Source organism: Odontomachus brunneus, unplaced genomic scaffold (assembly GCF_010583005.1).
Source record: "Odontomachus brunneus isolate Ranch 3 - 2012 unplaced genomic scaffold, Obru_v1 Obru_scaffold_009, whole genome shotgun sequence".
In the NCBI taxonomy this organism is placed as follows: Eukaryota; Metazoa; Arthropoda; class Insecta; order Hymenoptera; family Formicidae; genus Odontomachus; species Odontomachus brunneus.
Genome location: NW_022639459.1, coordinates 1,365,802 through 1,388,759, shown reverse-complemented (window position 1 = coordinate 1,388,759; position 22,958 = coordinate 1,365,802). Strand labels below are relative to the sequence as shown.

At 39.7% G+C, this 22,958-nt stretch overlaps 2 protein-coding genes across 2 annotated transcripts in view; both read left to right on the top strand.

Moving 5' to 3' along the window:
- The window catches only part of LOC116840265 (longitudinals lacking protein-like), a 221,994-nt gene extending 202,768 nt beyond the window's left edge, over positions 1-19,226 (top strand). The window contains exon 7 of the mRNA XM_032806771.1: positions 9,939-19,226. Coding sequence (XP_032662662.1) covers positions 9,939-10,612 — 674 coding nt within the window. The 3' untranslated portion in view covers positions 10,613-19,226. The remainder of the gene's footprint in view (positions 1-9,938) is intronic.
- On the top strand, positions 17,100-22,735 carry LOC116840379 (oocyte zinc finger protein XlCOF20-like). Its single transcript, XM_032806998.1, has 5 exons — positions 17,100-17,129; positions 17,593-17,704; positions 19,977-20,232; positions 22,175-22,200; positions 22,506-22,735. The coding sequence occupies exons 1-5, from the start codon at positions 17,100-17,102 to the stop codon at positions 22,733-22,735; spliced, it is 654 nt and encodes a 217-aa protein (XP_032662889.1).
- Positions 22,736-22,958: the final 223 nt, after the last annotated feature.

Here is a 22,958-nt window from a genome sequence, read left to right as displayed (position 1 = left end):
TCAGACTAACCTTTTAAACGTGACCGTTCTTAAAAACATACGTTTTGTTTTTTCGTTATAACTTTTTTCCACTTCATCGCGAAAACATCAACAGAGTCATACTCCTCGATTTTTCTACACTTTCAAAAGAAGAAGGATTGAATTTCGATCATTTCGTAATCAATCTTTCCGGAAGTTATGAACGAAATGGAAACGCGTTGGGTAAAATTGATCCATATTTAGGATTTACGTAAATTTTGGATGTTTAGGGTTCTTTTTAGGGTTAATATATAAAGTCATGAAAAGTGTAAAGTATACGAACTGACGATATACGATTGAGATGTGTACAAAGTCGATAACATATTATTGCATTGACTTTTGCAGCATGTGCTTAGGTATAATCGTAAATCCTTTTGTTGAAATTATACAGGGTGTAAGAAAAAGGACTCAAGACATGTAGGATGGACACTACTCACTGAACTGAGTAAAAAATATAGATTGATTTTTCGACTTATGTTCATTAAGTATTTTTTACTCAATTTACTGAATACTATTTGTCTTATGAGTTGTCTTATTTGTCTTAAAGCCTTTTTTAACATTTAGTATATTAGACTGATCTGTCAAACGCGTTGATCCCTCAAGCTTTAAATGTTACCAAACTCGAATTTAGATATATACGTTCATATCGTTCCAGTCAATAAATTTTGTGATAATTACGTTTTTTTTATGAAAAGTATATTGTAGGTTTTATCTATGAAAGAAAGGTGAGTTTTTTTACACTGAGAGATCATGGATAAAATATGTTCCTGCTTTTCATGTTGCAAGCGAATATTTATGAATTTATAAAGCTGATAAATATGCTCTAGCTCTAGTTTAGCGTTATCAAAGTAACTCGAAAGTATGAAGTCGTCAAGCTTTATGTAATCACCTAAACTTCCTAGAGTTAAGTGACGCGCTAAGTTAAGGAACTTCCGCGAGCACGGAAAATGTTATAATAAAACGTTCGGTAAACTGTCCCGCGACAGTTCTCTTTTGAGGAGAAACGCAATGTACATCTAGTCCACAATAAAATTTTGGTAGACGATCGTTTTCTGTCAGCCTTCCTGTCACTTCCTCCCGAAGGACACTCTCTCGCCGGCGGATTCGTACAGGAAAATAGTCCCGTACGTAATCGACGTTGCTCCGAGAAACCCCACGGTTGCATCGTGGTCGATACTAACAAATCATTCCTTTTTTGCAGAGCTGCTATCGGTCGCTCCACGCGGACTTAGGCGCAATGTCAAGAGCAATCGGACCTTCAGCTGTCACCAGTGCGGCAGATTGTATCAGATGAGGCACAACCTGGTGAAGCATTTGAGATTCGAATGCGGCGGCCAGAAGCACTTCGCGTGCTCCCTGTGCACCGCTAGATACACCCAGAACGGCAAGTTGCGACAGCACATGCTGAACGCTCACAACGTATTCGTGCCGCCGCGAAAGGCTTGGAGAAGATCCTACGTGTCGACCAACGATTAACCGTCGAGATTCAGCGGTTTTTTTAGCAATAAAGGGGCAATAAAGGTGACAGGTCGCCTTTGATACGAGAAGCAAACCGCCATTCCATTTTTGTTTCTCCGCGAATAAAGAGAATTACAGTAGTCATCGTAACTATGACTATAAGCGAATTGCATAATCAAGTGCCATTCAGTAAATTTACTTATGAACTCTACACCCTCCTCCCTTCCCTTCGATTGATTTATCGATAAAGTTGCTATCGTCCACGACGACGCCACGTTTAATAAACTTTGCTTGTTTTCGTGATGAATGACAGCAGGGGCAGCATGTTATGCTTTTTTCACAACCTTTCTTTCGAGTTTAGTTGTACCTATGTAGAAGACGGATTTCTGAAGAGACGAGATGGATTTAGCCGAAATGAAAGTTGTATTTAGACTTAAGGATTGTGAAAAAAAAACTATATATATATATATATAAAAATTTCTCCATTATCATCTCTCTTATTGCACCGAAACCTTGAAAGTGCTTCTCATTATTATCAAGCGCGATAATATTCCAGACTTCATCCCAGAACTTCCTTCTAAAATTCCCCTTTTTAACACTTTTTTTAGAATATTTTTTAAGAGAACATAGAGAGAAAGTGACGCGTACAGCGGGATATCTTTCTTTCTCTCTCTCTAAGTTCATTTTAATAATATCATTGTATTCTTGAATAAAACGACGGTAATTTTTACGAAACAAGAGCAACACTCAAGACTTGCGCTGGTTCTTTACATGAAATTGCAATGTCTTCTTTCTCTCTCTCCTTCCCTTTCTCTCTCTTTCTCTCTCTCTCTCTTTCTCTCTCTTGTTACGAAAAAATAAAACACGGATTATTTCAAGAATACAGTGTTCTTGTTGCTGTTGATTGTTTCGAGATAATTAATATAGGCTGAAGTTTGGAATGCGCCGCATGCTTGTGTTGAGTTTAACAAACGCGTAAGTATGACTGGTTGCACGTAAGTAACACCAGACATTTTCTTTCGAAGCGGAATGTGTTCGTTCACAAGGATTGATTACTGTTTAGATTTTTTGGAGTGAAATTTTACTTGAAAAGTGGAGTGACCACCTAATTACTCGTATATGAGTGACTAAGTGATCATTCCACTCATTTTCACTCATATAGAGTGAATTATCTATTTTGAATCGACGAGTGAATCTTTTCATTCAAAATTGAAAAGTGAGTCTAAATTACTCCATAATTACAGGAACATTTTCACTCTAATCGATTGAAACTTTCGTCTATATCAGAGTCCACTCTACTCTCTTGAGATGAAATTTCACTCGAATTCGAGTAAAATTGTTTCACTTATATAGAGTTCTGCACTCTGAATTATCCAAGGAATCTTTCCATTCGAAATTGAAGAGTAAATCTGAAGTACATTTCCACTGTCACAAGAATGTCACATATTCGCTCTAATCGACTGAAACATTCGCTCATATAGAGTCAGGATCTACTTTTTCTACACGGAAAAAAAGGTTTAGTTGAATTAACTAAATATCTGGTCGAATATGAATCCAGAAATTCCGATTGAAGTAACTTGAATTATGTTTAAGTCAACCAAAAATCTTGTTAACTTAAACAGAATTCGGGTTACTCCCATCGGAATTTCTGGATCGTTCATATTCAACTAGATATTTGGTTAATTCAACCAAACCTTTTTTTCCGTGTAAATTTCTTGGAATGATATTTGACTCACAAAGTAGAGTGACCATTGAGTCACTCGAATTTGACAGATGTTTTATTCATGCAGAGTGATTTCTTTATTCTAAATTGTGGAGTCAATCTTTTCATTCGAAATTGAGGAGTATATCCTATGTACACTCGAACGTATAAATGCTACACCATTCACTAGATACTCACAAAAAATTCCTAAACAATCATCCGTTTTTAACTACGCGTTTCTCATGATTGTTAATTAATCCAGCAAGCGAGAATGTGTCCTCAGTCGATGTGACGTTTTGACAACTTAACATTTCGTGTACTACACGTCTATGTTATTCTTCCTCTGTTGATTACATAGAAGCAGATAACCCCTTTTTATGGACGTGTATACGAAACGTCAAGTTGTCAAAATGTCACATTGTGGCTATGGATATATTCCCGCTTGCTAAATTAATCAACAGTCATGAGAAACGCGTAGTTAGGGCCTTCGCACACAAATTGCCGTAACCGTAATCATAATATATAAACTTAAGCTGAAGAACCAATCAGAATATTGTTATAGATTTATGCATTCCAAAAGACTATAAAAGTGACACCAAGTTTTATCTTACGCAGAAATACTTAGATTTCATTTGGTTAAAATCTAGTTATTTCTGCGTAAGATAAAACTTGATGTCACTTTTATAGTCTTTTGGAATGCATAAATCTATAGTAATATTCTGATTAGTTCTTCAGCTTAAGTTTACGTATTATGGTTACGGTTACGACAATTTGTGTTCTTAGAGAAGGATACGGCTGTTTAGGAATTTTTAGTGAGTATCTAGTGAATGTTGTAGCATCTATCCCAGTCAGAACCACATGTTGATTCAAAGTTAATTCGACGTCGATGAGGGTTGAATCAACATTGACTCAACGGCTCATCGATCATTTCGACGTCGAATCGACCTTGAATCAACGTTATGGTTCTGACTGGGTGTGCGTTCGAATGTTCATCACTGTCGCAGGAACACACTCACTCTAAATTGACTCGAACATTCGCCCGCATACAATCAGAATCCACTCCAAGCTTGAGTGAAACATTCACTTTTGCGATTTCGAGTGATAATATTTATATTCAAAGCGACGATGAATTTCACTCCAAGTAATTTCAAGGTAACGACTCGTCACATGTAGATCGTTCCGAGGTGTCGCCCAACGGACTCCGTAAGTTTCCACGCGTAATCATGAGGAAGATCGGTGTGTGCGATTCTCGTTTCGTTCTCGCCGTCTACTAATCAGTGCACGAACGTTTGTCTTTTTCAGATTTTTACGAGAGCCTCCAATCGCCGGGAAATACCTACGGCCGAAAACTGCGCGCCGCGCCCCCGAAGATCGCCCCCCAGATAGGGGACGCCAAACACTCCGGCGACACGGAAGAGCAAAGCCTCCAGTGTTCCGCCTGCGGCAGGAAGTACTCGCTGAAGCACAATTTGGCAAGACACGTGCGCTTCGAGTGCGACGGCGAACGAAGATTCACCTGCCACCTCTGCCCGAACAAGTACACGCAGAACGTCAGTCTGCGCAGGCACCTGAGACACCATCATAACATCTTTCTGCCGGTGAAGAAGCGTTTCAGGAAGATGTACGATCGAGTCGTCTACCAGTGAGAGCGATAAACGAGAGAGCTTTGCCGGAAGACGATGTCGAGAACGATTCGTCGCAGAATTCGTCGATCATCGAAGAAGAATGGAGGAGGAGGAGGAGGAGGAGGAAAGGGGAGGGGGCGACAAATACCACAGATACTGTTCCAAAATCCACAGCGACGTCGTCTAGTCGAAGATGCACCGACTGATGGGACTTTAGTCGCGTGGAAACGACGTGAAGAACGCGATACTATTGTCGATTCTTGTAGCTATATAACGCGTAATTGACAAAATCCATAATAAATGAGACATTGAAATCTTTCAATCGCGCGACGAAGATGCATCTTGTGTGAAGATATGTACTACTAAGACTATAATCGCATTTGATTTGACAAGTTATCACTGTACAATACATAAGACGTTCCGCAACATCTCTCGCTCTCTCGCTCTCTCTCTCTTTCTGTTTTACATCGCAAATATTTGAGTGTTAGAATCGGAGTCGTCGCGGGAGACGCGAGTTCTCCTCCAGGGACTTTGTCGACGGCAGATGCTTGCTGAGCGAAGAGACGTTGCTTGCATTGTTGCCCGCGAATTTGCACGCGAATTCACGCCGTTATTTCGTACGGGAGAAACAGGAGAATATGATCGGCGAGACGCCCGGAGCATTCGTCGTCGATAAAGTATCCTTACTGCAACTCACGCAACGACATCGAGTAAGTTCAATGAGAGCGTTGAAACGCTGCGACGTGAGTCCAGCAACTGTAATTGTTACTACATTGATGTTAACCGTTCATTTTATTATTGGTTTTTTTCCTTAAATTCAACTTTGCTTCCGTAACGACGCTTAACAGACATTCCACAAGGACACTACGGTCTCGTTGTTAAGGGGAGAACTCCATGTAATTGGTCGGAAAAATTGATTTTTTTTTACTTAAATCAAGTCGTTGTTATATAGAGAATATAATCCTAAAGTTTTAGAACCCATTTCCGTGTTAAGTCCGCAGTCAATGTGACGTTTTGACAACTTAACATTTCGTGTACTACACGTCTGTGTTATTCTTCCTTGTTGATTACATAGAAGCAGATAACCCCTTTTTATGGGCGTGTATACGAAACGTCAAGTTGTCAAAATTTTACATTGTGGCTGTGGACACATTTTCGCTTGCTACATTAATCAACAGTCATGAGAAACGCGTAATTAGAGACAGATACGGCTGTTCAGGAATTAGGCAGGAAGTATTAATGGCACTGCGGACATTTATATCTGCGCCGCGCGCAAATATAAGAGTCGCCGGCGCGTTTTGACCGGACCCCTTCCGTTTCTCGACTTAATCCCTTTTGCATAATAGACTTTAACGTTTCTCTCTCTCAGTGGCCGAGAGATGCTCGGGAGAGTATACACAGAATGCTAATGAAAGTCTGAATGCAATGATCTGGCAACTAGCTCCAAAACACTTACATGCTGGCACTAAAATAATAGAAATAGCTGTTTATATTGGTGCTAGCATATTTAACGAGGGCTGTTCTGCAGTGCTAAAAATGGTGGATGTTTTAGAACTTAAAATTTGCCAGCAATGCAAAATTTACGTCGATTTATTGGATTTATTGGACAGCAAACGATTGGGCAGACAGGAGCGCCAAGCTCGTAGCAGCAAAAAAGAGGCTCGAATAGTTCATAAACAAAAAAAAATTGCAGAAAACCAATTTTTCGAGGAAACGGAGGGTCTGTTGTATGGAGTTGGAATTGCAGAATAATCGAAAAGAGCCGTGAGTTTCCAAAAACTATTTATTTATATTATTTATTTGCTTCGTTAACTTTAAACGTGTTTTTCTCAGAACTACTTTTTCGCAACTTGCGTACATCATAGCTCAAAAACTATTCAACCAATTGCATTGCGCTTATGCGTGCATGTACATTATTACTTTTGCAATAGAATGAACCTAAATGTTATTAATATTTATTTATTTAAACAACATTTTTTAAACAATTGAGATGAAAATTTTCCATAAAATTAGAACCTTTTCTTTTGAAGGCGTTTATTTTCACTAAATTTCCCCTTTTTAAACAAGTTTAGGTTCATTTCACGTGGTTTTTATTTAAAAAAAAAACTAATCTTTTAGGATTTTTGTTGCAAAATTAAAATTGAGACCGCTAGAGTGTACGCAAGTTCACCTCGTCAAAAACGAGGCCTCCGACATCGACCTCCATTAACCATCAAAATATTCATTACTATTGCTCAAACCAAATATTTTCTAATTCTTTAAGTGTGCATTTAAATATAAAAGTTAAAAGTTTCAAAAAGATTGATCGTTTTTTTGTTTTTAATCCCTAGAGACTGCCTAATTTTCGGCTCATTTACATGGAGTTCTCCCCTTAACACCACCATCGCTACCCTTAACGCCATCATTGACTCTCTTTCTTTCTCTCTCTACCTCTTTCTGTCTACTATTTACATCAAAACGCTAAAAGAACGTTATAAGATTCACACTCTGAAAATCGTTTCGATGTGCTGACGCGCGCACAAACGCATCACTCAGAGTAACGTTCTCTTTTCGATAGGTTTCACGAGGTCCCGTTTCATCTGCCAGGAATGCGGGCGCAGCTACACGATGCTCTGCAATCTGCGCAGACACAAAAAGTGGGAGTGCGGCGGTAAACGGGAGTTCTTGTGCCGCCATTGCAGCTACAGTTTCACCCAGAAAACGAGCCTACAGCGGCACCTCTCGACGGTCCATAAGATCGTCAACCCGATGGAAAATAGCTTTATCTTGTAGACCGCTTACCGTTATATTCACCTCGGGTCCTGATCGTGATTCCCACGAAAGCACGAAGAAAGCGCGAACGACCCCGTCCCAGCAACCTATTTCATTCCTTCTCGTTCCGGCGGACATCGACGATTGAAGGCAGATCGAGTGCTCTTCAAGTACGTCACCAAATTTATTCGATCCATCAGAGCGAACGTGAAATCCCCGTGAATTTTAACGAAATCCCCCTCTGCCTGCAAATCCCATGTCTACGATGATCCCGTCTCAAGCCTCTAACTTGCCTGCATGCCTCTCTCAATACCTCGACCTTCTGATTCCGAAACGTGGTCAGGCTGACGGATGATGAGGTCTCGATCGTTCAGACTCGCGTCTGACGATCTCGCTCGACGATCGCACGGAATAAGCTAACACGACTAACACGACTGTCCTTTTCGTATTCTTCCAGATGTGGTTTGGTCGACCGGTCACTCGGGTCCGCCTCGGAAGTCGCGACACGCGAACTACTTGAAGGACGAGGATCTTACTCTCAAGTGCCCGCAGTGCGGCCGGGGTTACAAGGTGAAACCCAGCCTGTCGAAGCACCTGAAATACGAGTGCGGCGGTCGCAGGAACTTCTGCTGCGACCTCTGCGGGCGCAGCTTCACGCAGAACGTCAGTCTGCGCCGCCACCTGATGCAGAGCCACAACTTTTTTCAGCCGCCGAAGAAGCAGTGTGTTCGGAAGATCATCAACTGAAGAGCCGCGACACGAACGCGACGACGGACATCGTGCCGAAGACGGGCCCGTGACAACACACAACGACGCAGCGCGCCGTTCTCTCTCACGTTTCTCTCTCTTTCTTTCTGCCGGGTGCAAGGATCAAGGCTTCGAGAGCAAGAGCCTCGTGACAGTGCTGCTTGATGAAGAGTAATTCGCCGGACACACGTAGATGACTATAAGTTCGCGTCTTCAAGATCGTTGTCTATGAAGATCGTTCTGTAGGTTATCATCGAAGATGCAACTGCCTCTAGAAGATTAAGTAGAGCCCTCTTTAACCGCAACGAATCCACGAACCACGCAGCGACCCGACGCACATCGCCTGAAGATTATCACCCGAAGATGAACTATTTCTCCCCATTGTTGTAATAGCATTATCGTACATGTCCGCGCGGTCCCGGCTCCTACAGACCGGGCCGTAGATGTTAATAAAGTTGTAGGCGCAGTTTAACACTTCGTGCCTATATCCGAGTATACAGACCGAGTATACGGAGTATACCGATACACCAGTAGAATAGAACACATGCCACGTATTGTCTATAGTAGCAGTAAAGACTTAACAATAAAGCTCTGCATAATCTGTCACAACGAGACCCCGTGGTTGTTCGTTGCATCCACAATGTCCGACAATCTCCGTCGACTTGCGTTATCGACGCGCCCCTTTTGAGACGGGGCGCTACCGCCGTGTTCCACACTGAAGAATGATTTTTTTGCAATGGCCATATTATCGTTTTGTAACTGTTTGTCCTCCGACGATTACTCGAGTCTGTAAATAGTTTCGTCATGGAGAAATCTCGAGCAATATTTTTTTAAGCATTTAAAGTCCTTATTCTTACCGCGGCATGTACTGATTCCCAATCTTCTATCTCGGCGCCGTCCGATGCCGTGAACTGTACGTCCTCCGTAGCACTACTACGTGTACGTATGTATCAACCATTTTTATTGAAACAACACTGCCCTGCCCGAATGTCACTCCCTTCTTCGCGGGTTGAACACATTTATCTCACCCTCCGCGATCTCATCAATGAATAAGGGTTGAAAGGTCGATGCGTTTAATCTGTTACCTTTATTTCTCAGAAACTTCTTTAGTTGATCTTTAATATTCTATTCTCTCCTGCATTCGTTCCTGCTTTCGAAATTCGTTTACGTGCGATTCCTCTTTCTTTCTTTCTTGCATCCTGACACACACACACACATATATATATATATATATATATATATATATATATATATATATATATATATATATATTATACATATATCGTTAATTCTTTCTATTTTTCTGTCCCCTTTTCTCCACTACCGACAAGATTTTTGGAAATCGTTCAACTTCGTATATTCAAACGCCGTGAATTTTAACGTATTCAAACATATTTATTTACTACAATAATATAACAATCGTTTATCGAGATACCGCAGGACCTTTCAAATCCACGATTTCTTTAGCCTCTCTCTTTATGTCTTATTCATCTCTCTTGCCTATTTGTTCTCGGGTATACCTCCCCGAAGCAGAAATAAAGAGCTTTTTTCTTTTTCTTCCTACCATTTGTTTTTTCGTCCTTGAACCCGATCCCACCACTATCTTCCTTAATACCGTCGTTTTCATTTTTTTTCAGATAACTTCAAATTCTGGGTGTTTCTAAAGCCGCCACCAACATCACCGTCGTCGTCGCCGCCGCCGCCGCCATCACCGGCATCATCGCCACCGCCGCCACCGCCGCCACCCACACCTCCACCTCCACCCCCACTCCCACCACTGCCATCACCACCACCGCCACCTCCAGCGCACTTCAAGATACCGCTATGGCCGGCGGTGTCCGAATCGGTGTCTGTGACGCAATCCTTGATGCCCTGGAAGCGACACCCCAACAAGCCCTACATGTGCTCCAAGTGCGGTAGCGGTCTATCCCACCTCTCCACCCTGAATCGTCATCGCAAGACCGTCTGTGGCAAGGTGCGCAACACCAGCGGCAAGTGGAAGTGCGAACGCTGCTCCAGATCGTACAAGACGCAGGGCAACTTGGCGCGCCACACCAGATACGAGTGCGGCGTGTCGCCGCAGTTCTACTGCGTTTTTTGCAACGACGTCTTCACCCAACGTTGCAGCTTGACCAGGCACCTGAAGAACTCCCACAAATTCAACTACGGCGGTCTGATGGTGAAGAGCCACCATGAAATGAAGAGCCATCAGGAGGTGACGATCCCCCAGAAGGAGTTTGACCCACCAAGAAGCGTCGACTCTGCCTACAGCTCTGCTGCGTCGGATTCGATGGTCCCCTCGCCCATCTAAGATCAGTCACGAGTATGCGGTGAAAGTTTTGCTGCGACGGCGAAGATGTTTCTTTTTCTCGCAGTGTGATAAGTAGCACGCACGCAAGAAGATGATCTTTGCCGACTTTTGGAATCTGGCCGTGAGCTCTACGAGCAAATGCGACTATCGGAGAACGCGGTATATTCTTTTCCGCCCGGCTTTGTGGAAATATGAGACGCTGACATATACGAAGTGCTAAGAAGCACCAGGGTTGGATTTATATAGAAATTCATGATGCTGAAGCATCGGGCCGCCGATGAAAAGGAAGACCCTCAAAATTTGATATAAAATTTCTGACTATCTGTTATAACCCCGGGAATAAATAATAATAAACGTTGTCTCTATATAGCAAATATATAATCATATGTGATTATATATGTCTAGAGGAAAATATTGTACATATACAATTGGAATAAATGCTTATGTTTCTAGTGGCCCGTGATGTCGACGTTTAATGGAATAAAACTATTTCCTCTTTTCATTCAACAACATTTTTCTCGGTGTGTGGACATATGTAATTGTCACTTATTTATCAGTAACGTTGTTTGACAAGGAAGTTGACTTCGCAGTCGCACCTTTGTGCGCTCAGCAATTTTACTTCAAGTCACAAGCTAATTGTAGCTCACCTCTTTTAATCGTTTGACTTGAGTCGTCTCATTCCCCAACAAGACTTGTGCTTGTTCCCTGAGATAGAGACCTTCACCGCGTTCTCTGACCGGTCGAGTATGCTCGCAGATCTCAGCTAAGTTCTAAGCTGATTGAAAAGAAGAGACAAACGTAAAACGACGGCTGTCATGATAATCAACATCCAACAATAGAATGAGCTTCATTAGTTCCTGCCATCAAGGATCCTCTTTGAGAAGAGAGAGTTTCTCGCAAAAGATGTTTGGTACAGGCGTGAAGAATCGTGAGAAGTTTCGAACACACGCGAGATTCTCTCTCTTCCTCTCCCGAGAGGAATCGTAAAATCTTACAAAGGCGTGAATCAATCATCGTTCGGAAAATCGATTAGGCGCTCAGTGAGAGAAAGAGAGATCGGGAGAAGACAGTTCTATTTCAGAATAAGGTTCTACTTCAGAATAAAGCAATAGTTCCTTTGGATAAAAGAAAGAATTTTATTGACAAGATAAGCCTTAAGACCGATTAGGAATTGAATGCTGTTTTTTTCGGAAAACAGTGAGTTCTCTGGACAGTTCTAGAGTACGAAGAGGTTCCTCATGAAGAAAGTTCTGTTACAAAAGCGTCCTGTGTTCTATCGATAGGATGAATTTGTCTGGAGGCATCGCATCTGGACGGAATTCGAGTGTGTTAGCTATTAAGGAGAGCCGAAATCGAATTCGCTCTCGAGCTCTCAAGGATACTGTTCTTAGCAGGCATAAAAGTTCAGAAATAGATTCAAAAGGAAAAGAAACCATGACTCGTTTGTGGTTCTAGCCTTAGGAGAACGATGATTATGTGTTTTTCTCTTTTGTTATTACAGAGAATAAACGGTGAACATGCAAGATCCTAAGAAGGAAACATTGATTTGTCAAGAAAATTTTTACGTCAATTGACGTTAATTAACATTGTTAATTAAAAAATTTTTTAATTATTACATCCGTAACGTGATGATGCATGTTCACCGGACGAATACTCAATGAATCCTTAAGATGAAGGCACGGATCGAAGTATTCATAGAAGTATTTCTCCTTCGAAACTCGATTTCCAGTAATAATTTGACCAGTAATAACTGGAAATGCAACTTAACGGATTTTAATTTGAACATGGAAAACTTTCATTTCCCGTTGAGCCAGTCGGAAAATAATTGGAATCACATATTCACACGAGACTCAAAATAGATCGCGTCTTTGGAATTTATACGTAGCGTGATTATTCGCGAACTGAACTAAATCTGGGTACAATCTGTTTTGCAAATCACTCTCTTAAAGTGAATCAGTGAAAATGTTTTTCATTCAATTGGAAAAGGAGTGTTTCACCAATAACCATAAAAAACCTTTTTTGTCAAGTAACTCTAATTAAACTAGTTGTTTTTTACAGATTTTTGCTCACAAAAAACAACGTTGTTGGCCAAATTGCTCCATCATGACAGGTTAAAAAATTAATTTGCGTTTTATGTTGAAAAATCAACAATTTAAAGGAAAAAACGCTTAATTATTGTTTAATGAATTTCTGTGATTATAGGATATTGTTTGTAGTAATTTATGCTAAAATAAGTAATATGAAACAACTAATTTCGTTTAAACAATAAGAAAATAATAATTTCTTTTTCTGTGTCATTATATCTTCTCAAACACTCAGTAACGGTAACATTACATTACATTAACGTTACAATCTCCCGCTCAACAATAACTTATGTACAGTACATGTCATGTTGCATTTACAGTCAGTGGCATAAGAGCGTGTACATTATTTTTCCTGGAATGCATAGTCTTTTTCAAACTTATGAACACAGTTTTAATGAGATGCTGACATGTACGAAGTGCTAAAACAGCACTAGGAGTGAATTTTGGTTGGTTTTATTGTGCTTAATTTTGAAAAAGACTTTGTATATATATATATTCTAGGAAAAACAGCGTACACGTTTCTATGTCAGAATATTATTATTTGTATGGGATAGAAGTTGATACACATTCGAAAATATTTTACCCTCCCGTATTACACACAGGATGTTTTGCCTCTCACGAAAATCTCTCAAATTATTCTAAATTATATTATTAATTTATCTTTAAATTATTCTAAATTATATTATTAACCCTTTAAGTATCAATGGTACCAATAAGGACCAGGCAGGTCCAATTAGGCAGGACCAATTAGGATCGGGCAGTTAAAATCTTATAAATGTGCTATTTAGAGTGTTTTTGACAATATTTCATTAAAAAAAAGTTACTAGAATGTTCCATGAATTATGCACCTGAAAGGGTTAATTTATCTCTAAATTATTCTTCTTGTTTGAAAACGAGATTTATTTTTGTGTCACTGGCCGTACATTGGTGAGCGGGAAATTATCACATTGATGTTTATCTGGCAGTTGTAAGTATAGCATTTCAATGAAAAGTTCGTTGATTTTGTGTATACTAATATGAAATGGTATGATTAGAGAGAGTATATGTTAGAGACTTAAAAAGGCTGGGACTGCTCGCGATCTCCTCTAAGCGTCACAACTTTCATAAAGAGAAGAATGGTGAGGAGGAAAGACGGGAGACGAGGAGAAAGATATTGACGGTAACCGGGAAAGAGAATGTCTAAATACGTGCCCTCTTCTTAAAAGAAAAAGAAAAGTGTCTTATAGTTGTTTGTAACGCACATCGACAATGTACCGCAGCATAGTGACGAGTACGCTTTGTTATCGATTTTTTAGAGTGTTGTTAAAGCGAGGACCATATCCGCCGGTGTGTCCGACGGATATCGTAGGTGTCGTGTTTGATGTTACGTTTTTGACCGCTTTTCCCGTTGTTTTACGCGTTTCACGCGGTGTGTGCACGCTTCGAGTGCCTGTCGAAGTGTGAGAAGTGCATCCCGCGCGACTCTGAGTTCGTAGCGGCGAAGGGAAAGGGGCAGAAAGTCCCTCCACCTTCGGCGCGCCGACCACTATACCGCTATATAGGAAACAGCACAAAACTAGTATATATGTGTTTTTTTTTTCTTCTTACGTCCCTTCTCGGGTGTGCCGGTAGGTGCTGGTCCATGGGCCGAGCGCCCGAGACACTCGAGAGACATCTTACACTACTATTTACTTCACTGATGGAAGGGGTTAGGCTAAGATAATACACAATGGTGCACTTAAGAACTTTTACAGTGACATATTAGCGTTGCGATTCGCGAGTGAGACGGAAGGGATATTTAAATGTTCACACACGATGTCTGTGTCGCGACTGAAACCGCGGAAGTTTAAAACCGCGTGTTTACTTATTCGAGACTGCTGAATCTACCTAAGACTTCTCGCTGCGACGAATCGGGAACAATTGGCCAATATTCGTTGTGCGTCTCGGCTGTGAAAATTATTATTCGGGAATATTAATCATCCTTAATATTCATTTAGCATTAAATCGAGGAGCCTTGCGCGGGCGCAGAATTATTCTCATCGGTGCGCCGTCCTGTTGGAGTATTATAATTAGATAGACTGCGGATGTTTATGCAAATACATATATAGATTCGAGTAGGAAACATATAGATTCGTATAGAAAAGGAAACCTTGTAACCTTATCTTGTGTGAAGTCATTTTGAGGAATGCGATTTCTTTGCTTGTTTTGCGTTAGATACACATTCTCTACATAAAGTATGCATGAATACGTTGCGTATTTCGGTAATTAGTATATTCAATTTGCGACTTTAGTTTCATTTATTGATTATAATGTTTTAGCATTTTAACGTACAGTATGTGCCAAAAATTGTAACTGCGAATCCTATAGCGTATCCTATAAATCTCGATAAGATAATATTAGAAAATTTTCAACGGATGTGAGTGAGAATAATCTATCCAAATATCCGTAGATGAAACAATTGACGCTTTAGTATCGGCCTTTAGTAAATTAAATCATTAGGGAAATATGCGAATATGATAAAACATCTCTTGTATTTATTCGCGCATAAGCAATTAGGGATAACAAATCGTGTCATCATTCTTCGATCACCAATTTGGCTATGTGAGAGATACGACCGATCGATGATATCGGCAGGATACTATTATTATTAGGATACTATTATTTGTACGCGATAGAAGTTGACACACGTTCGAAAATATTTTACCCTCCCGTGCTACACACAGGATGTTTCGCCTCTCACGAAAATCTCTCAAAACTAAGTTATTCTTCTTGTTTGAAAACGAGGTTTCTTTGAATACCGATCGAAATTACATCACTGCTATTGCACACGTGCGTAATTTGTATGTCGTAAATTTGTATATATGTAAATAGGATAATATATGTGTGCATATAAGCATTTTTATTAATATGTTGTATCTGAGTGCGCGAATTTTAGCCGGTACAATTGGCCTACTATCTGAAAAGCATTGTATTCGACATTTTCGTGTTAGAATTTTTGTTTCCAGATTATCCAAGCAGTTTGACCTGAGATTTTCCATGAGAAGTGGATTAACCTATACAGAATGAATCACGTAATCTGTTGCAGGTAAATATCTCAGCGACTATATGGTGAAAATATCGCGAAACATCTTGACGATATCTTGATAGTATGAAAGACCAATAAGTACAATAAGCATGATTAAAATAAAAAGAAATATACGAAATTGCAAAATGGTTTATAAATACAAGGAAATTTGTTCGAACACTTTGTTAATAGAACTGTTTGTATAAAGATTTTTTAGATAAAAATTACGTCAAAATTACATTTTGAAATTACATTTATGAACCTTTGTTGTACGATTATTTAAAAAAAATAAACTATTTAAAAAATTAAACAATGGTTTTGAGATCTAAGAAACTGACACCATTTAAAAAATTGTATGATAAACGGTGTATATTTTCACTCACTATTAAAGCGTCATTGAATGTTTTGCGATAACTTCACTGATTTTTTAGATATTTACTTGCAGCATATTACGTGATTCATCCTGCACACCCGTGAGTTGAGCTACCCATTGGACGCGTCTTCAGGTGGCGAATAAGCAAGAAGGCCAGGTGAACACCAGCATTCAGTTTCCCTGTCGGGCCTGAAAACTCGACTACGGGGTTGTCAAGCTGTCTCCGGGGGTGGCTGAATGAGTGGCCGCCTGGTTGGTGGCGGTGATAGTCTTTCCCATCGGACGAAGTCTGACAGGGTGAAGTTAAGCCGCTGCCGTAGACCCGTCTCTCTGGACACCACACCGGTCTATTTTTCGCATGCGCACAAAAGCCACAGCGAAGACGAATAACAGCGGAGATCGTCACAGGATATTCTTTCATTCGAAGAGAAACGACCACCTTACCGCGCTCGATGCGTAACTGCGAAAAACCGGACCCATCTGGGAACGCCAATCATCTCCCTAAGCTAAGTTGGGGGCCATCATAACTGGGGCTGCGTAGCGGCGTAGCGGCGTAACTGGGGGAGCAGTCGTGAACAATACCCCCGCGGAATCGAATGAAATCCCGGAGTATTCAGTCTTACCCATGCACACGGGGCCCTACGTGGACGGACGTGCCATTTCCTTCGTTGCTCGTGGGATTTTAATGGACGAACTATCTAATAAAATTACCAAGCTGGAACGAGAAATCATTGGAAAGACACAAAAGAGAGAAAGAGAAAAGGGGACTTGCACACGGAGATAAAAGATTGTGTTGAATTAACGTGACGATAAACGAACCAAGCGTCTTTTGATTGAAGGAAACTGAGTTTCTGGTTCTTAGGGCCGAATTTTATTCACAAAAATCAGAAATTTTATTTTATTTAGCCAAAATGCGTTTGATTTGTTCATTCTCACGTTAATTCGACCAAACTTTTGCACTCCGTGCAAGAGAGCTTCTTTGAGAAGATGGTTCTTACCGCAAACGATGAGGCTTCAGTGAGTTTGTTAAAAGGGACAACTGTTGAGAAAAGACGTTCTAGAACGAAGAAGCACACTGGGGATATTAAGACATCGTTTTTCTCAGAAACAACAGGGACATAGTAACCACGAAGAAAAACTTTTATGGACTCTGACGAAACTGACGAATTAACGAGAGCGATAGTCACAGATGGCTATTTCGACATGAAGTTAAATATTGAACACCTGAAGCTGCTATGGGAGATGAACCTGAAAAAAGATCGGTGACTGAAAAAAATACTTGAAAATTTATTTGTGGGAGAAATATAAAATTTATTTCTTTAAAATAAATTTTTATCTCCCAAATAAATTTTCAAGTATTTTTTCTCAATGTAGAACGTATATAGAACGAGATGTACGCAGATTCTAACGCACATTCCTGAAAATAACTACAGTGGTGAAATATTTCGGCGAAACGTCCCTGAACTGGTTTTGAGAGCAGATCGATACGAGAATAAGTCTCTTGGCAAACATCAATATTGAGATGGTGAATCTGAAAGCTTTATACAAGCTGTTCAAAACTGAAGACTCGGCTACGGTGTTGCAACGGCTCAGTAAGCAAAAACTCCCTCTGAATACGTCGCGCTGGAAAGTTACGCCGAGAACGTTCACGAAGAAAAGAATTTAGTTGACTTGACGTGATGATGAACGAAGCAAAGACACCTTTTGGCTGAAGGGAACTGAATTTTTGGTTCTTAAAATCGAATTTATAATTCACAAAAACCAGAAATTCTGTTTCCTGCAACCAAAAGACGTTTAGCTTGTTCATCATCACGTTAATTTAACCAAACCTTTTTCTCCGTATAAGAATACCCGAGGAGGAGTAAAATATAATTCTCGAAATATTGAGATTGGTTATTCGAAAGCTTATCATACTTAATTTCGAACTCTACGTGGATTTTAGACGTGTCAAATTGGGATTACTTGGTGAGTGCTCAGAAGAAGGAGTGCTCTCGTTTGTTTTCACGAACTTCATCTAAATTCATACAGAAAAAAAGGTTTGTTTCCCTATACACAATTAATATGATAGAAGTAATCAATATAAATAGATGTAAAAAACGTCGGCTTTTATTGGCTTATTTCTGTCATATCGACTGTATATCTGAGATCCCCTTTCCCTTACAAATCTTTTGTTATATTTTTTAGTATACGCTAATAGAAGTAATCATTTTAATTATATTGGACTATTATCTTTCATTTTGTGTTTACTATATTTTGTGTTTATTATATTTTGTGTTTATTATACAATTTTAATCTTACGTTAACAGCGTCGCTAAAAATCGGTAAAAATAAATTTGAAAATTATATTAATATGCGTGCAAGTCAATGACGTTTCCAATAACGTTTCTTTCAGCCATTCAAGGAATTTATTCACGCTTGCTTTCAATTATTGTCGAGCGGTTAGAAGACATAAATACGATAGAAGGAAATTTTGGACGGAGCACTAAAAAAACGAGATAGTCGGTGTATCTATGATTTTTTATGTAATACGTCAACTTTTACTGACTAATTTTTATCATATGACTTCATACAAATTCACTTGATCCGTAGTAAAAAATTTTTTCTTGAATTTTCATCGTTAATTTTTTCAAATAACTGCACTAATTATCATCATTATTATTATATATTATAATTGTTATTATCACATTATTATATATTACATTTTATTATATATATATATATAATATAATATATAGGAATTTCAACAAATTGAAGTCACACGAAATTATTAGCGTTTCGCGAAATATTCGCGTAACATATATGCATACATTCCCATACATTTTTCGGATATTTTTCTACATATGCTAGTTAATTTAGTTGCATAAACATCCGCAATGTAATAATCGCGATGAAAAAAAAAGGGAAACTGAGAAAGAGAACACAAAATGACAATCGTCGCACTTGCATGTGGATCTGAACTCGCGGGACGTTTGTTTGTGTCGATCGATACGTTATATATGTTACAAATATATGTATATCTTGCGATACAAAGGGAATACAACTTACAAAAAAAAACATTTTGTTGTTCTGTAAAATGTTACTTACACATAATAAAGTAATATGGTTTACGCAATATGGCGTGCTGTTTCATTGAGCCCGCAGCTGTCTCGATCGCCAAACGACAGGTGTGTGCGCGCAACGTTTCGGGAGCGTAACGAAATACTTCAGGGAATGCACCCTTGATCTCTTGGCGCTCTTCGGAATAAATTGGCTTACGATTCAGTTCTCGCATCTCCAATCTCGTTAGACGTACACGGAGACAGAGGGGAGCACGCGCTTTAATTCCTCGTCTGTGCCACGAGAACTCTTCTGGTACTTACGAAGATGTGACGGAAGGGATTTACCTCTCCGAGAATGCGACCACATTCGAAGATTCCGATATGATGTAGGGGACGATCACAGGTCTAAAGATACGTTCTGATTGGCGCTCAACAGGCTGACAAAGACGCGCGAATGAGACGTATCACACTCTCGAGAACATCATGTGACCGAGTTGATTTTTGCATCCGTCTGACTGTGTTTTCCCGTCGCATTTCTATTCTCCTCCACAAACCTCCTGGAAACCCTATAAACACTTTCGATTCGAGATCGCATTCGTGATAATAAATAATCGTACTTGCCACTAATTAGTAGGGAATCTTTTGTTGATCAGAGAGAAGGAAAAGCACAGGTGGGCAAAGGAGTCAAGTCGATGAACTGAAAAAAGACCCATCAGGCTTGGTCAATGATTCAACAGTGGGAGCAAGCGATTGATCATTACTATCATCTAACCTGTCGCGCGAGCATTCGACATCTCGCTTACATGAAATTCTGATCGTGTTTCAGCCCAGGAGCGAATGTTCTGCGACAAACTGCCGCGTGACGTTTGGAGGCTCTGCAAGGACAGTCTGCGGTGCATAAAGTGCGAGAAGCGATACAGCGACTGGCGCAGCCTGCGCAAGCACATGAACTACTTCTGCCTCATGGACCCGCTCTTCCCCTGCCCGTATTGCTCCCACAAGGCCAGGCTGACCACTCTACTCAAATACCACATTTTGCGCGAGCATATGTGCCAGGCGCCGGCTAATAAGAAACGCCAATTGTAGTGCAGGAAATTACAATATGGCGATTATAATTACGACGAAACTCAAAATTGTTGGAAACACGTTTCCAATGGGTGTTAAACGAGTCCACGAGATTATATTATATATTTATAGGGTATTTTAAAAACTTCAATTTTACGGGTAATCCCGACTTTTCAAACAAGAGGATCGATTGCTCGCTTTGGATGATCTATAATTCGAGACGGGATTCTATTTGTGAAAGTGTATCTGAAGAATCCTAGGTTGTATCCATGGAAACATGTATGTGCGTGTGTATGTATGTGAACGCGTGCGTGTATGTGGAGTGTATGTATGGATGTATGTAACACACACGCACATATCTACATGGAAAAAAAGGTTTAGTTGAATTAACCAAATATCTGGTCGAATATGAACGATCCAGAAATTCCGATTGAAGTAACCCGAATTCTGTTTAAGTCAACGAAAAATTTTGTTAACTTAAACAGAATTCGGGTTATTCCCATCGGAATTTCTGGATTGTTTATATTCGACCAGATTTGGTTAATTTAACCAAACCTTTTTTTCCATGTATAAATGTCTTTTTCAGATTTTACGTGTAAAATTACAAGTAAAATTCTATTTTAAATTTTGTTACAAATCACAAGTCGTTTAAGGTGGGCTATTTAAGACAATTCTTTTAAATATAATATATTTTAAGGTAGGACTATATAATATAATTGATGACATCAGATGTTTGTACCCAACTTCGCCTTGTGATTTTCCAGAATATCCCGCAGTGCAATAACACAAGAATTTATTATCAAGTGAATTTTCCTGCTATTACGTTATTTATATTAAATCACTATCAACGATAATCACTCAGATTTACCGTTTGTCTTCCCAATAGAAATTATACATCATGTTGTATTGTTACGTTATGAATAATAAATTGCATAAGTTTATCATCCCACAGTGGAGTATACGCAAAATATAATTATTGTAAGTTACATGTGTGTCATAGTTGTATATTTCGAAAGTTATAATTAACCATGAATCTAGTTTCTGTTGCAGTTCTTGTGCAAGTTGCAATACGAGATTTTGCAACTGTTATTTACACGACTAACATTTTTATGAGATTTTGTGTGTATTTCTTTTACTGTTTCACTGTTTTTTTATATACGGCTGACTATTGTACATAATAGTGCTGGTTATTATTTCCGTCTTATCTGCCATGTTACCAATACGAGGATCGATTTTTCAACAGTAGTTTAAACTTAGATTTAAGTTTATAAACTCTGTTCTAACAATATGTTGCTTGATGTTTTTGAGCAGAATTTAAAATTAAATTCATCGTTGGCCACTAATCGATTAAAATCTTCTTTGATTAAAGTAATCAAGAAATCAACAATTAAAATAATTTAATCGTTATATATATAATCACGAATGATATTTAATCGACTGATGAATTAATCAATGTGTATAATCAATTAAATTAATGTTTCACTAACAATTAATTTTATTAATCGATAAAATTATCTATTATTTTATGTATAACGATTGATTAACTTTGCTAATTGATTTGCCCACTATTTTAGTCAAAGGAAATCTTAATCGATTAATGCTCAATATTGCTTAAATCTTAGTTCAAATGATTCCAGTGAAAAATCGACCCGGAATATCTTATAACCTTAAAAAATTAGTGGATGTGAAAATAATTTTTTTTTCAGACATGTTCAACTGTTTATATTAATTTCTTGTCTTGTTTATATCTTTTTATATGTATATTTAGTATTCGCGCTGTAATCCACGATAACAAAACCATGCAGGATTATGCGTCGCTACATATCTTAGTTATTAGACATCTTTCACTAAGAGCTTGATTGCAACGATTAATCTCGACAGTTTTTGCCGATTACATTTGTTAACAAACATTTTGCGTTTTAAGATACTCTCAGCCTCCAGCTTTTAAATATCTTTCAGAGTTCACACCGACCTGGTCTCGCCTAGTAAGAGAGAAGCACTGAGATGAAGTGAAAGTTGCATTTTTCGTTTCAGATATTTCATTGTTATGCTCAACTCGGACACGTGTTCCGGCATGCGACGCACGTGGCACGCTGCACCTGCTACTGCTGTTCTCCACGAAGCCGCGGCGCAAGCGCGCAGAGGATCGTCCTCGAACACGAGAAGATCTCGCATCGCGCGTCGTGCTCCTCGCGCGCTTCGTCGTGTCCTTCGTCGGAGAACGGAGGAGCGTTCCCTCCCCGAGTGACATTCATCGTCTTTCTAACATCCTCACGTCTAATTTTTGTAGGGCACGGCGTGGTCACCAAGTCCGAAGATCTCCTCGCGGAGCACTCGGGCAAGCCCCTCTTCGTCTGCCCCAAGTGCGGCAAGGGCTACTCCTGGAAGGCGAGTCTGCAGCGTCACCTGTCCACCGTGTGCGGCACGCCGCCTATGCTCTTCTGCAACCTCTGTGGATACAAGAGCAGCCGCAAGGACGTTCTCTTCAGGCACATGCGACACGTGCATCCGAGATCCTAGGAGTAGTAGGCGGCCGCGAACGGCGGTACCTCAGACATCTCCGAATCTCGGACCCGGAGGTCACTGGTCTGACCAGGGCGCAAGTATTATGAGACTATTCGGAAAGGTGTCCGGCCGGAATTGTTCGATTATTCCTCGAATTTATATAGAATGGACCAAGAATCGGATCAAAATAAGTTTCAAGATGGTTATTGTTAGTTTCTTGTTTCAAATCTCTCGAAAC

Bases quoted from the DNA above. Each gene is read 5' to 3' on its own strand.
- LOC116840379 (XM_032806998.1), top strand. From the start codon at position 17,100: ATGGTTCTTACCGCAAACGATGAGGCTTCA. The intron at 17,130-17,592 runs GTGAGTTTGTTA...TTTTGAGAGCAG, and splicing joins CCGCAAACGATGAGGCTTCA to ATCGATACGAGAATAAGTCT. The intron at 22,201-22,505 runs GTAAGAGAGAAG...TAATTTTTGTAG, and splicing joins CACCGACCTGGTCTCGCCTA to GGCACGGCGTGGTCACCAAG.